At 33.9% G+C, this 16,437-nt stretch overlaps 1 protein-coding gene across 1 annotated transcript; it reads right to left on the bottom strand.

The window, feature by feature from the left end:
- Nucleotides 1–16,052, bottom strand: LOC121392134 (ankyrin-1-like). The gene is made up of 7 exons (XM_041523493.1): nucleotides 16,010–16,052; nucleotides 8,246–8,441; nucleotides 6,209–6,927; nucleotides 5,153–5,400; nucleotides 2,455–2,686; nucleotides 98–1,854; nucleotides 1–9 (listed from the first exon to the last, which is right to left on the bottom strand). Exons 1-7 carry the CDS (start codon nucleotides 16,050–16,052, stop codon nucleotides 1–3), a joined length of 3,204 nt encoding a protein of 1,067 aa, XP_041379427.1.
- Nucleotides 16,053–16,437: the final 385 nt, after the last annotated feature.

Below are 16,437 nucleotides of genomic sequence, written 5' to 3' on the forward strand. Positions count from 1 at the left end.
TCATAAGGGCTGTTGTTCCATTATTGTTTTGAATATTAGGATCAGCTTGTTGGTTAAGTAGCACTTCCACCACTTGATAATGACCATTTTGACTTGCTATCATCAGTGCAGTCCAATCTTCTTCATCTTTGATATTAGGATCGGCTTGTTCCTTGAGTAGCAGTTCCACCACTTGATAATGACCGTTTTGACTGGCTATCATCAGTGCGGTCCAATCTTCTTCATCTTTGATATTAGGATCAGCTTGTTCCTTGAGTAGCAGTTCCACCACTTGATAATGACCGTTTTCACTAGCTATGTACAAGGCTGTTCGTCTGCATGCCAATTGGATATTAGGATCAGCTTTTTGGTTGAGTAGCAGTTCCACCATTTCATAATGACCATTTTGACTAGCTATCATAAGGGCTGTTGTTCCATTATTGTTTTGAATATTAGAACCAGCTTTTTGGTTGAGTAGCAGTTCCACCATTTCATAATGACCATTTTGAGTAGCTATCATAAGGGCTGTTGTTCCATTATTGTTTTGAATATTAGGATCAGCTTGTTGGTTGAGTAGCACTTCCACCACTTGATAATGACCATTTTCACTGGCTATCATCAGTGCAGTCCAATCTTCTTTTTCTTTGATATTAGGATCAGCTTGTTGGTTGAGTAGCAGTTCCACCACTTGATAATCACCGTTTTGACTGGCTATGTACAGGGCTGTTGCTCCGTTATTGTTTTGAATATTAGGATCAGCTTGTTGGTTGAGTAGCACTTCCACAATTTCATAATGACCATTTTGACTGGATATGTACAGGGCTGTTGCTCCATTATTGTTTTGAATATTAGGATCAGCTTGTTGGTTGAGTAGCACTTCCACCACTTGATAATGACCATTTTCACTGGCTATCATCAGTTCAGTCCAATCTTCTTTTTCTTTGATATTAGGATCAGCTTGTTGGTTGAGTAGCACTTCCACCACTTGATAATGACCATTTTGACTGGCTATGTACAGGGCTGTTGCTCCGTTATTGTTTTGAATATTAGGATCAGCTTGTTGGTTGAGTAGCACTTCCACCACTTGGTAATGACCATTTTGACTGGCTATCATCAGTGCAGTCCAATCATCTTTTTCTTTGATATTAGGATCAGCTTGTTGGTTGAGTAGCACTTCCACCACTTGATAATGACCGTTTTGACTGGCTCTCATCAGTGCGGTCCAATCTTCTTTTTCTTTGATATTAGGATCAGCTTGTTGGTTGAGTAGCACTTCCACCACTTGATAATGACCGTTTTCACTAGCTATGTACAAGGCTGTTCGTTTGTCTACCAATTGGATATTAGGATCAGCTTGTTGGTTGAGTAGCAGTTCCACCATTTCATAATGACCATTTTTACTAGCTATCATAAGGGCTGTTGTTCCATTATTGTTTTGAATATTAGAACCAGCTTTTTGGTTGAGTAGCAGTTCCACCATTTCATAATGACCATTTTGAGTAGCTATCATAAGGGCTGTTGTTCCATTATTGTTTTGAATATTAGAACCAGCTTTTTGGTTGAGTAGCAGTTCCACCATTTCATAATGACCATTTTGAGTAGCTTTCATAAGGGCTGTTGCTCCATTATTGTTTTGAATATTAGGATCAGCTTTTTGATTCAGTAGCAGTTCCACCATTTCATAATGACCATTTTCACTAGCTATGTACAAGGCTGTTCGTCTGTCTGGCAATTGGATATTAGGATCAGCTTGTTGGTTGAGTAGCAGTTCCACCACTTGATAATGACCATTTTCACTGGCTATCATCAGTGCAGTCCAATCTTCTTCATCTTTGATATTAGGATCAGCTTTTTGGTTGAGTAGCACTTCCACCACTTGATAATGACCATTTTCACTGGCTATGTACAGGGCTGTTGCTCCATTATTGTTTTGAATATTAGGATCGCTTGTTGGTTGAGTAGCACTTCCACCACTTGATAATGACCATTTTGACTGGCTATCATCAGGGCAGTGCTCTTCTTTGTTTTGATATTAGGATCAACTTGTTGGTTGAGTAGCACTTCCACCACTTGATAATGACCATTTTGACTGGCTATCATCAGTGCGGTCCAATCTTCTTTTCTTTGATATTAGGATCAGCTTGTTGGTTGAGTAGCAGTTCCACCACTTGATAATGACCATTTTGACTGGCTATCATAGTGCAGTCCAATCTTCTTTTTCTTGATATTAGGATCAGCTTGTTGGTTGAGTAGCACTTCCACCACTTGATAATGACCATTTTGACTGGCTATCATCAGTGAGGTCCAATCTTCTTTTTCTTTGATATTAGGATCAGCTTGTTGGTTGAGTAGCACTTCCACCACTTGATAATGACCATTTTCACTGGCTATGTACAGGGCTGTTGCTCCATTATTGTTTTTGAATATTAGGATCAGCTTGTTGGTTGAGTAGCACTTCCACCACTTGATAATGACCATTTTGACTGGCTATCATCAGTGCAGTCCAATCTTCTTTTTCTTTGATATTAGGATCAACTTGTTGGTTGAGTAGCACTTCCACCACTTGATAATGACCATTTTGACTGGCTATCATCAGTGCGGTCCAATCTTCTTCATCTTTGATATTAGGATCAGCTTGTTCCTTGAGTAGCAGTTCCACCACTTGATAATGACCGTTTTCACTAGCTATACAAGGCTGTTCGTCTGTCTGGCAATTGGATATTAGGATAAGCTTTTTTAGTAGCAGTTCCACCATTTCATAATGACCATTTTGACTAGCTATCATAAGGGCTGTTGCTCCATTATTGTTTTGAATATTAGGATCAGCTTTTTGGTTGACTAGCAGTTCACCACTTGATAATGACTATTTCCACTAGCTACTATGAGAGCTGTGTTTCTTTTCTCATTGCAGTAGTTTGCATTAGCTACTGTGACAAGAAATTGGACTGCTTCAACATGGCCAGCCTTGGCTGCATTAAGTAGTGCAGTATTAAAATTATAGTTAGTACTCTCCTCTTGTGATAAGACTACTTCTCTTTTGATTTGTATTTCAAAAACACCAATAAAAGGAAAAAAATCAAGTTTTCCTCTAATGTATGCTGCCAATAACAATGTTTTAGATTCATGTAGAAAGTATTCAATGGTAAGTGACCCATGGAAGATTTTAATGTGCTTCGAAAGAGAAGTTTTTTCCTCCATTGGAAGTAAATGCTTAATTAGCATGTAAAGTGCCTTTGTAGCAACATTATCCCAAGCATTGTTCAGTCTAATGATAACATTGGGTGCTTCATCACTTCCGCATTTTACATAAGGAATATAAACTTCCCTTAGACCTTCTCTTAGTGCTACAATAGGTCCTGACTCACGGAACTCCATAGCTGCTGTAGAATGATTTTTTACTTGTTGTGAGATATTGGGTGTAGTGTACTGCTCAGACAACACTACAATTATTTTACAGTCTAAGAAATCATAACATGGTTCAATCTTATCAAATAATTCATCTACATCTTGAACTCCTTTGAGATTGATATCGTCATCTACATAGGGTCGCAAAAGTCTTATCATATCAGGAAGGATTTCCTTCTGATTTTGTACTCGTTTCTTTACTTCTTTTTGAACTTCACTCTCTAAACAAACAAATTTATCAAATAGACTGAGTAAATCCTCCTTTGTTTTTGCTTCTTGCTCAATTTTAAATTCTCCCTGACTCATGACATTCAAAGCTAAACAAGATTCACAAAATTGTCATAATACCATCCTATATATAGGCATACCTTGTGGTACTGATGCTATTGTTCTTACTGATGCTGTTGTACTGGTCACTTGTTCAATCACTGAAGCACTTGAGATGACTTGGCATTCATTGACAGACACTGTAACTGTAAAGGCCAATGTAATTATGATATATAAATACTTTTTATACTGTTACCTGGCACTGTTATGTTTGTCACTGCTTCAATTATTGAAGCTAGATTGTGTTCTTTTGCTTTCTTTAGTGCAACAATCACATTCTTCCATGATGCAGCAGGGTCAACTCGAAGCCAATTTGAAAATAGATCCATCTTTTGTAATTCAGTATTTCCTGGTCTATCTTGCTCAATTTGCCATATTGTAACATCTGTAATTCCTGGTAAGTGAGTCCCAAATTGTTGCCAACGAACTAAAGATTCCAGTAACTCTTGTAATTGAGCTGTTGTTGGTCTCCCAGCATATAGCAGGTCTTCTGTACCACTTGACATAGTACTAGATTTTAATCTAGATTCCTACTAAGTTGTTAGCAGTAAACACCAAAGGATAAGTGGTATTGCAGATATACACTATTATATTGACAGCAGTATTGTAAACAATGTTTCCATAGCAACTGATTGACATACTTTGTAGTGAATATGCTTAACAGTTTTGTTTACCATATTTGGTATTTTATCTATTTTTAGATTGAATACAGTATACATCATGTGAGGTGTGGTCAATATCAAAACTGTAGCATTAACCAATTACAAATGTAACCATAAAAAATTATATTTTGTAATTACATATTTATTTTAATCATTAGTAATCATAATATCATGTGGCCTGATTGTAGTCACTTATTTGTAAGGTCACTATGGTTTTTTAAAATGCTATATATAATAATGAAGATTATTATATCAATGTACATGTAAATATTACATAATATGTAATATTTACATGTACATTGATATAATAATCTTCATTCATTATTATATACATTTATATTAAGGTCTATAACTTTTTATTTCTTCCTAAAAACATTTTGAATTAACTTCATAGACATTCAAATATAAGGATGAGTGTATGTGATACAGCTGTGGTTAATACAGACATTTTATGAAATAACATTGACTTTCAATGACTTCAGTTCTTAGTAGACTCTAGGAATTAACATTGAAAGTTGCTTACAAAATCATATGAAGTCATTTCACCACCAACACTCAGTTAATGTTACTATACAAATATATACAACTCTAGAATAATTACTAGAAATGGAGAATACTTTCACATGCCCTCTTCTTTAAGCTTGTGAGAATGGAGAATGTTTTCATATACTATAAACTTGTGACCTTAGCTTTTGCATCCATTTCTTTATTAATGAAGTCAGATTACTCTTTATATGGTACATTTGTGCTCATTTAGAAGTGTGCAGCAGCTCAATTACTTTATTCTGGCCTTGCTCCATTGCCAGTGAGAGTGCAGTGGAGCCATCATTTGCATGTATATTAACGTCAGCATGTTCTTTAAGTAACAGTTCAACTACTTGATGATGACCACTCATGCTTGCTAACATTAGAGCTGTGTGTCCTTGTTCATTTTGAATGTTAATATCTGCATTTTCTTTGAGTAAAAGCTCAACTATTTGGTAATTGCCAAGGAAACTAGCTGACATCAGAGCTGTTATGCCATCTGCTTGAAAATTGGGATTAGAGAGGTGTTTCAGTAATTGTTTAACAACTTTGTAATTGCCATTTTGACAAGCTATTAATAAAGATGAACCCGCATCTTCTTCTTCGATATTGTTAGCATGATACTGAAGTATTAGTCCTACAACTTGAACATGACCATTTTCACTAGCTACATACAGTGCTGTTGACCCATATATGTTTGAGGATTGGGATCAACTTGTTTTTCTGAGCAAAAGTTCTGCTACTTGATCACAACCATATTGACTAGCTATATACATAGCAGTTTCTCCATTATTTGCTTCAATGTTAGGATCAGCTTCATTTTCAAGTAGCAGTTCTACCACTCGATAATGACAGTTTTGAGTAGCAATCATTAGAGCTGTCATCCCATCTTCTTTTTGGATGTCAGGATAAGCTTGTTCTTTAAGAAGCAGTTTCTACCTCTTCATAATTACCAGATTCACAGGCTATCATTAAAGCATTTGTGCTGTCTTGTATTTGCATATTAAATTCAGTATCCTCCTTTAAAAGTAGTTGCGCCTCTTCATCACCATTTGCATTTGATGTCATTAGTGTTATTGCTTCATCAGGCCCCTGAATAATAGGATTATCATTTTCTTTGAGTAATTGACTTACCACTTGATGATTACCACTTTCGCACTCAGTTTTGTGCTTAAGTAGCAGTTCAACTATTTGATGATGTCCATGTTCACTAGCTAGGTTCAGGGCTGTCTTTCCATTATTCATTTTAACGTTTGTATTTGCTTGTTTTTCGAGTAGGAGTTTTGACACTTGATAATGACCATTGATACGGGCTATAATAAGGGCTGTGTTATTCCATTTTTGGGCTTGAATATCTGGATCTGTGTGCTTTCGATGAGTAAGACTGCCTTGCTCTTTAAGAAGCAGTTCCACTACTTGATCAAAGCCATTTTGACTAGCCATAAATAGAGCAGTTCGTCCATCTTGCATTTGAATATTAGGATCAACTTCTTTCAGTAGTAATTCTACCACTTCATAATGACCATTTTGACTGGCTACCATTAGAGCTGTGCACCCATCTTTCTCTTGAATGTTAGGATCAGCTTGTTTTGTAAGTAGCAGTTCCACTATTTGATAATGACCATTTTGACTGGCCATAAACAGAGCTGTTGTTCCTAACTTTGTTTGCATGTTAACATCTGCTTGTTCCTTTAGTAACAGTTCTACCACTTGGTGATGTCCATTTTGACTAGCATACATCAAGGCTGTTGTTCCATCATGTGTTCGCATGCTCGTATCAGCTCGGGCATTGAGTAACAATTCCACAACTTGATAATTACCATTGTAACTTGCTATCATAATGGCTGTTGCACCATCTTGCTTTCGAATATTAGGATTGGCCTGTTTTTCAATTAAAAGACATACTACTTCATGATGATCATTTTCACTGGCTACCATCAGTGCTGTGGAATTTTTTTCGTTTTTGGAATAGTTAATATCAGCTCCTAGAGCAATGAGAAACTTAAGAGCTTGACATGTCCTATCCTTGCTGCATCAAAGAGTGCAGAATCAAACATGAGGTTACTATCCTCTCCTACTGAAAGAATTTGTTCATTATTAATTAACAGATGACAGATTCCTACAAGAGAAAAGAATTGGACATTCCTCTTAGCATAATTTTTAAGGGCATCAGCATCAGACTCTTTTAGAAGTATTTGATAACTATTGATTCAGGAACAATCGTTATGAGTTTTTAAAATAGATTGTTTGTAATTTGGTGGAAGTAAGTGTTCCATCAACTTGTAAAGATGTTTTGTACTAACTCCATCCCAAACTTGATTTAGTGTAACGATAACATTTGGGTCTTGAGAGTTCTTTTGACAGGTATAAATGCACCTCAGGCATTCTCTTAGTGTTTTGATTGGCCCAGACTCACAAAAATCTTTAGCTGCTTTAGAATGATCCTGTAGTTGTCGGAAAATATCACGTGTAGTATAATGCTCAGCTAAAACTACAATAACTTGACAATTTAAGAAATCATGATATGGATCAATTGTTTTAAATAGATTGTCAATGTCTTGGACTTCACTGAGATCAATATCGACATAAGTTTGTAAATGGTGTATGATATTTGACAATGACTCTTTTCTGTTGCGAACCTCTTTCTTAGTTTGGTTTAACAAATAGCCAAAGTTGATAATGAGCCTCTTTAGTTTCTCCTTTCTTTTTCTTCAATATCTCTCTCATTTTGTATACCTCTAGTCCCTTGGCCCTCAGAAAACAAGGCTACAAAATATTCATTTAATGTTGTCATAGTCATTGCCTTACCTTCTAGTGTTGTTGCTAGTATTGGTCCTGAACTACACTTTAATGGGTCATCAGACATATTGAATAACTTGAACAAGACTTCCTCTATTGATTATCGCTTTTGGTTGCCCTATAATTTGCTTGTATCAGCTTCCTGTCACAATAAATATAATTCAATGTTTTGACCATATTAGGTAAATGTCTATTTTTAGATTGGCACCTCATGTGATGTTTTGACCAATGTCTGTAATATAAACATTGAATATAATTATATATGTTGTGGGTGAATATCACTCACAATCTTCATAAAAAGTTAGATTTTAAACAACACTATAAGTATTAATTGGATCTCATTGCATTGTGTTAGCTTCATAATCTTTTCTTTTCAACAACTATGACTGCTTTCTATTGTCAAGGTGTGGATAAAATTTCATCATTCCATTTAGACTTTGTAGGTGATTCTTCTTCAATGAGTATAGATTTGCTCCATTGCAGTATGTTGGTATTTCAAGTGTTCTCTACTCATAGCAGAGTGTTCTTTTAAATCTCGCTTTGAATACTTTTGAAGAAGTTGAATTATTTGACTGTGGCCAAGATCTTTTGCTAATGAGAGAGCAGTGGATCCATCAAATGCACATATATTCACATCAGCACCCTTTATAACTAACAATTTGACGACATCATGATGACCATTTGCAATAGCTAGCATCAGAGCTGTCCAGCCTTGCACTGTTTGAGCATTAAAATCAGCCTTTTCTTTAGTAAAAGCTCAACGGTTTCATATTTGCCATTAAAAACTGGCTGACAACAAAGCTGTCACGTCATCTTTACCTTTAAAGTTAGGATCAATTAGGCATTTATCAACAATTCCACAATATTGTAGTAACCTTTTTGGCTAGCTATGAGCAGAGCTTTTTCCTCCATCTTCTTCTTGAATGTTATTTGCATGATAGTTCAGTAGCAGTTCTACTACACGATAATGACCATTTTCACTGGCTATGAACAGAGCTGAAGTTCCATTATTAGTTTTAATATTAGGATCAGCTTGTTCTTTGAGTAGCAGGTTCCACAACTTGATAATGACCATTTTGACTAGCAACAAGCAAGGGTGTTGCTCCATTACACCATTGGATATTGGGATGTGCTTTTCTTTGTAGCAGCAATTTCACAACTTCATAAAAAACCATTTTCACTGGCTATGAATAGGGCCGTAGCTCCATTATCTGTTTGATCATTAGGATCAACTTGTGCATCAAGTAACAATTCCACTACTTTATGATGTCCGTTTTGACTTGCTACAAACAAAGCTGTTCCACCATCAAATACTTGAATATAGGGATTAGCATTTCTTTTCAACAGCAACTCCACCACTTGATGATGACCTTGTGCACTAGCAACAAAACAGGGCTGTTGATCCAGTATGTGACACAATATTAGGGTTAGCCCTGTTTTTGAGTAGCAGCTCTACCGTTTGATAATGACCATTTTTGCTAGCTACATATAGTGCTGTCTCCTCATTATGCCATTGAATGTTAGGATCTGCTTTTTCTCTTAGTAACAGTTCCACTATTTCATCATGGCCACTTGCACTAGCTAGGAAAACAGCTGTCGCTCCATTATGCGTTAGAATATTAGGATCAGCTTTTGGTTAAGTAGAAGTTCCACTATTTTGTAATAACCCATTTTACTGGCTATTATAAGGGGTGTTTTCTCCATTAGACCATTGAACATTGGGATCAGCTTGTTCTTTGAGTAGCCATTGTACCACTTCATAAAGATCATTGTGACAAGCTATAATCAGAGCTGTAGCTCCATCATGCGCTTTAATATTAGGATCCGCTTTTCGTTTGAGTAGCAGCTTGCTACTTCACAATGACCATTGTGTATAGCATACATCAGGGGAGTTGCACCTTTTTCATTGCAGTAATCTAGATAGGCTCCTAAAGCTAGAATAAACCTTACAGCTTTAACATGGCCATTCCCTGCTGCATTGAATAATGCAGAATCAAAATTTGAAATTCTTATCCTCCATTCCTGATAGGAAGATTTCATCATTGATTGCTAGCTCATGGACTCCAACAAGAGAAAAGAACTGAATGTTTGCTCTAGCATTATCTTTAAGGTCATTGTTAGAGATTGGTACGGAATATACTCATAATAATAGATCCTGGTATAATTTTTATTGTTTTAAAAGTGATTTTCTTTCATCTTTTGGAAGCAAGTGTCCTAGAAGCCTTTCAAGTCCTTTTTTCTACAACCCCATTCCAAGCTTCATTCAATTTAATAATAGCTTTGGGTGTTTTTCTGTTGCTTCTTTAATTAGAGGAAGATAAAATTCTCTTAAAACCTTCTCTCAGAGTTTTGATGGGCTCAGAGTTACGGAACTCCATAGCAGCTTTATCATGATCTTTAATTTTTTGTGTAACATCAAGATGTGTTGTACCTTTCACACAAAATTACAACCACAATTTCACAGTCTAAGAAATCATAATATGGACCCCATTTTTTCAAAAAGCTGATCTACTGTTACAACTTCACTAAGATCCTCATCAACAAGAGGTTGCATATGGGGTAATGTTAGCAATAGCTATTGTCTGACCAACACACTTTGCTGTCAAAGTTCTTTCTTAATTTCTTCTAACAAGTCAAGAAAACTTACAATAAGACTTCTCAGTTTTTTCATTGCTTCTCCTTCTCTGACTATTGTAATTCTAGTTCTTTACCAATCCCATGATCATGAGTTTGGGGAATTGAAACTAGAAAAAATAACGTTAGTATACATGAACTATATATGAACTAGTTTAACATACTGTTGTTTTAGGTAATGTTGTACAGTTGACTTCAAATTCAAGGTTTTGAAAAATTTTTAAAGCAAAGTTGTTCGTTTGCTTTTTCCAAAGCAATAATCACTGCTTTCCATGATGCAGTGGGACAAAGTCTGAGCCACTCAGCAAAAAGAGCAAACCTTTTGTAGCTCAATATCTTTTGATCTCTCCTTCTCAATTTCAGTATGATTAACTCGGGTAATTCCTGGTAAGAAAGTGCCAAATTGTTGCCATCGATTTAATGATTGCAACTGTTCTGATAGTTCTGGAAATAGTGGTCGGTCAGCAAAATCGTGTGAAACATTTTCAAAGTCAAAATGACACCTTGTAGGATCATCTGACATACTGAATGAATTATACCAGTAATAACACACTATCAAGATAATAATATGAGAAACAAACATCAAATCATATAGAAAGTATGTACAGTGTTACCTTAATAGCCTTCTATTGCCTCTACTGCCTAATAAAATTCTCACTTTTGAAACAGCTGGCCCTGGGTGTGTATAATTTTGATAGTAAGTGTCATGTGCTCAATTTTGCCATATTTGGTCTGTTGTTTTTGTTGCTTTCACAAAATATCATAAACAATAATGTATGAGGTAAAAGATTTCATGATTACATCATATCCAGTCATTATAGAAGCCCATGTTGCATACCATATAGAACAAAAATGGAAGGTAACTTATATGGAGGCTCCCTTATTTTGTTCTTACTTTAAATTATTTGTGCATGTAATATAATTATTAGGATGTGCCTGTATTAACTTATAAGCCCATAATAATAATATAAGATCACTTTTCAACTACATAGTTCCACCATACATACTCATTTACATGTATGGAAAAAAAATGTGGATGTGCTGGACATCACAGTCATGTTATTTTCATTTGGGTTTCCAAGATAATTTATGTAACCCTTGCTGCTCACCACATAGACAAGGGTTATGGTATCATTTTATGGTATTATGATATTGAGATTTACTATATGAAGTTGAGATATACTATGCAAAAATTAAGTTTTATTTAAAATAATGAAAAAACCTATTTGTTTAGTTTACTATGTTTGCTTATAACAAAAAATTGTTTATAACCTTATGAGGCGATGATGCAATGATGATGGGTGGAATATTGACCAAATAAGGTCATAATTGTGATACTATAATCAAATGAATAATGAAATACATCAATAATGGGAATAAGAATATAATAAACGTCTTCAGCTAGCTATCTATAACTTGTTACAATTAACGTCCTATTTCATTGGTTGTTTATTGCTGACTCCGCCCATAGCTAGTACAAAAACTATAGGGAAATATACAGTGACCTCTACAATTGTAATAACTGTGGTATCTTACTCGTACTTTGTCAGTCAAATGATCTATAAGGCAATCCAGCTCTTTTGCTACATTGCTTTTCTTTCATACATACATAGGTGGTGCTGACCCTTACTCTAAAAACATGCAATGTACGTTATGAGTTGACATTTACATTAGCTATAATTATTAGATGGTCATATAGTTATATGTACCTTTAATAAGCCATAACTTTGAAATCATTGATCTCAAGTAGATTAGGGGACAGTGATCATCATGGATTGCTACATCAAACCTGTCCCCTCCACAAACATCACGTGTAACAATGAATGCTGACTTGAGCTTTGTTTGCCAAAATCTAGTGTTATGGAATTGCCCTCTGTTGGGGAACATTGTGCTTTATCTTCTTGCTCAAAATTAGGTAAATATTGCTGTATGATCATATGATTGTTGATAGGATAGAGAAGAAAGTCTACTCTTAAAACTATGCTGCAATTATTCTGTTTGCTCTTACAGACTTTCTTCCAACTAAATGTAATTGGTGTCTTAAAATCTTCTGGTGAGTTTAATATCTACCAGTTTGTACATAACATATGTTTAAATATACTGTTTAAAGACTGAATTAAATGACAAATCATTCTTTGGGTTTACTAGATATGTGTAGTCTACAGGTAACTGGGTGGACAATGGACAAAACGTTTTAGATAATGGTACAAAAGTAATTAAAAAGTAATAAAATGAATATAATAGCTTGTAAACAAGGTCACTAAGTGGAGTTGGGAACTGTAGCTTTTGTTGACAGTCAATTTTCTATGATATTGAATAACTTTTTATGTAATTAATAAAGTTAAATCCCATGCTATGTGTTACTTTCTTGTAAGTATTGAATATGCTACATAAAATAAACTGTTCCCTTTCTTTATAGTAGAGAACACAAAAGATGTGAAGATCATAATTGCACAGTATCTAATTCAAAAAGTAAATAATTACTTTTTATTATAAGTATGTATAGTCATTACAATCCTTTGTGAGGCTGTGAGCACATGCCTAGTTAAATTATCTTTAATCTTATTAATAGTTGATATATCATTAGTATTTACACCAAAGTGATTAAATTAATATTAATGTAACCACTACAATTTGTATGTGTTTATTTTTTTATTCCTCTCTATCCGTCTGTGGTTCCTACAAAGAAAGAGGAGGACACAGTTAACGAGAAACGTCTCAGAGAACTCTGATAAGCAAGTGAAGAAGGTTTGGACTCTCAGTATAATCACATCTCATTATTATATCACAAGTTATTTGTCTGAGTGAGATAAAAAAGAGTGAGTAGTTTGCAGATAATATTGAAGATGATCAATTAAAGATCCTGTTACATTCTTTTTGTGCTCTTTTTAAAATATTTTTAACAGTTTATTCATAAATATTTTATGTGCTTAAAATTGTAGCATCACTTGAAGATAATCTCAGTGAAGTTTATGTGGCTTTGATATTACTTTTGTTGTTTTAAATAGACTTTTTTGTTGTATTTTAATAAGAAATTAAGTCCTCACACTAGTTAGGTAACCCTTCTCTAATGTTAAAACTTATTATATGTGTAACAAATATAACTTTTTATAACTTAGGTTTTTGATCACGTGTGTTCTTACAACTGGATGTAAGAGAAAGGAGGTAAGTACTTGGATATAAGGCCTTAAATATCTATCTTTTTCTATTATGTGGTTACTTATATACAATACAATATACATTTATTAATTGTTTTTTCTTCTTATAGTCTGTTGGATCAATATGTATGTGTCGTACCTGTCATAAAGAGTATTGTATTAAACACAGAATGGAAAGTACTCACAAATGTCCTGGAAAGCCCCCACCAGAAAAGTAAGTCTGAATATTCAGTCAGTTTGGTTCTGTTAACTAAAAAATATTATTATGTATTACTTTTTATGTATTACCCAACAAAAAATGTAGTGACAAAAATAAAAGGTATAAATGAAAGATATATATTATATATACCCTAACACCTTTTACACTGGTGAAGTGGTAATATATTGTATAATTTTATATTCTTATTTCATATTAACCTCTCTAGACATCCTCTTGTTGCTCAATTTTCTTCTAGTGCCAGTAATATCACAAATACTGTTAGTGAAAATAAAAAACCTCAGTCTCACACAAATTCTGACATAAACAGGTATGTTGTTGCCTATACCTTTTATATAACAATGTAAATAATTGTAGGTACATTAAAATTTTCTTTAAAAAAAGAGAGATGGTGTTGTATTAGCCTTATAATAAATACAAACAAGATAGTTGTGGTGATCAATACCATAAAAATAGTACATCATTAGAGAAATGTTAGTAGTTGATTTCTTTGTTGTATTATTGTCAAAGATGATGCTATTGTTATATCTACTATGATAAAGGAGTCTTTGACAGTCTTAATTTAATGAATGTGAATTTCCTATTTCAGACCAAATCTTATGTCATCTCATGAAAACAACCACTTCTTCTTTCAGACATCACCTATTGCACAACCTACTGTCAATGGTGCATCAGTTAATACCAAGTTTAAAAACCACAAGAGCAAAGCTGACTTACAGAGAGTAATGTAATAACACTTAGTATGACAACTAGAACTATACATCATTACTATGAGCTAAACAGTATTCAGTACTACGCTGAGAAATAGCACTGAAAGAATTCTTATACAGCTTAAAAAACAGCAGTAGTTGCCATTAGTGACATTATTGAGTATGTTTGTGACACACATGATACTGGTTATTATTAGAACATTCACTATACAATTTTATATCAACAGTTCTACTCCAAGACAGATTTATGAAACTACCAAAGATTTCTCATAAGCTCTTGAGTCCTCTTATTTATGGTAACAATAAACATAATAGTTCATTCTTCGTTTGTCACATGATATACATCATAGGTTATAAATATGCCAAATTTATCTATCCCAACTATTTATTTTATTTTTTTCTCTTTCCAAATTTTAGACTGAAGTTGCTGCATAATTTTAATAATGCCTACTCATATCAAATTGATCATGCGAATGACTTACCATTGTTTTAAACTATTGAAATGTTACTAATTCACAATAATGAAATGTACATACAGTGACATAAATTAAGTATATGATTGTTTGTTGTGTGTATTATTTTTATTTTTTTCATATAATACTATTTTATTGTCGGTTTGAAATAGCAATTTCTACTATAAAAAATAGCTTCTTAAATTTTAACTTTCAGTTATATCTGAGGCATCAAGTTCATCGAGTCAGTTCGCTTTTGAGTTAACCATTTCGTTTAATAACTCAGTAAATTACCGGATTCTGGCCGTGTTCGTTGTGGGTGGTGGCTTGTTTATACGCGAATTGCGCTAATGTTTCTAAGCGCTACGAGGTATTGTTTATTATAATTTTTTACACTTCTCATTATCATTATATACGTAAATCACTATTATTTAAAGTAATATTAAATATAAGAAATTAATTAATGTATACTAGAAAAAAAACAATATTAAAACAAAGCATATACATTAGTAATAAGGAATTATTATGCATGTATATAATTCACTTCAAACAATTAAGTCTGAGTATGTGGATGCAGCATATATATAAAAAATACTTTAGTTAATTATCCTTTAACTTTTGCGACCTCTCAAATCCAACACATCAGCCTATAGTAATATTAAAATATAAAAATGTTGTTATGACAGAAATAGAATATTAATATCATGAATGTATTAAAGATATTTCATCAAGATTCATATATAATTATGAATAATAAAAATATATAACCTCCAACAAAGAATAGTTTACATAAGATGTTATTTTAACATCACATGCAGGAGTTGTTGTGTGTATATACTTATGAATAATTGTAATGAATATGTTTTCCAGATTCCTGGAATTATTGGAAATTGTGTAAAGTTTGAACTGAATACAAAATAGACTACATGATGTTTCAGTTACAATAGTCTCTTTGCAAAAATCTAAGTAGCAATGTTTTTTTGTTCACATATATATATTATATATACATGTATATATATTTACATATTGATAGTGTACCTAATTAAGCTCATAGTTTAAAGGGTATTTTTACAAATCGATAATTGGTGCCAGCTAGGGGATTATGATCATTCATGTGTAAAAAAATAATCATAAATCTTACCAGTCTCTTGCTTAATTGAGAATGTCCTTGCTTTCTGCGTCATCCTTTCCCTTCTGTTGACTTTTCTTCTCCACTCCTCCCTCTCTTTCTTAAGCCTTTTCACTTGTATTCAATGCCAGCTTGCCTTCGACGCACCATGAGACCACCAGCAATGGCGCCAACAAGAAGATGCTCGGCCATTTTTTCGGCTATCTTGAGTTTAATTCTTTTGTCAATGAACTCTTTTATCCCACGGTGAATAACACCGCTACGAATGGCCATCCTGATATTTTTATTCACCTCAGCTTTTCTTATTTCAATGCCATCATCAGCAAAGAAGACTGCAACGATTGTAGGACAGTACTTGATATCACCTAAGTCTTCTCTAAGCTAGAAAAACGTAATGATGGATGTATACATATGTAACACATACATGGACTGTTTTGTAC

This window comes from Gigantopelta aegis, unplaced genomic scaffold, assembly GCF_016097555.1.
Source record: "Gigantopelta aegis isolate Gae_Host unplaced genomic scaffold, Gae_host_genome ctg3400_pilon_pilon, whole genome shotgun sequence".
Classification (NCBI taxonomy): Eukaryota; Metazoa; Mollusca; class Gastropoda; order Neomphalida; family Peltospiridae; genus Gigantopelta; species Gigantopelta aegis.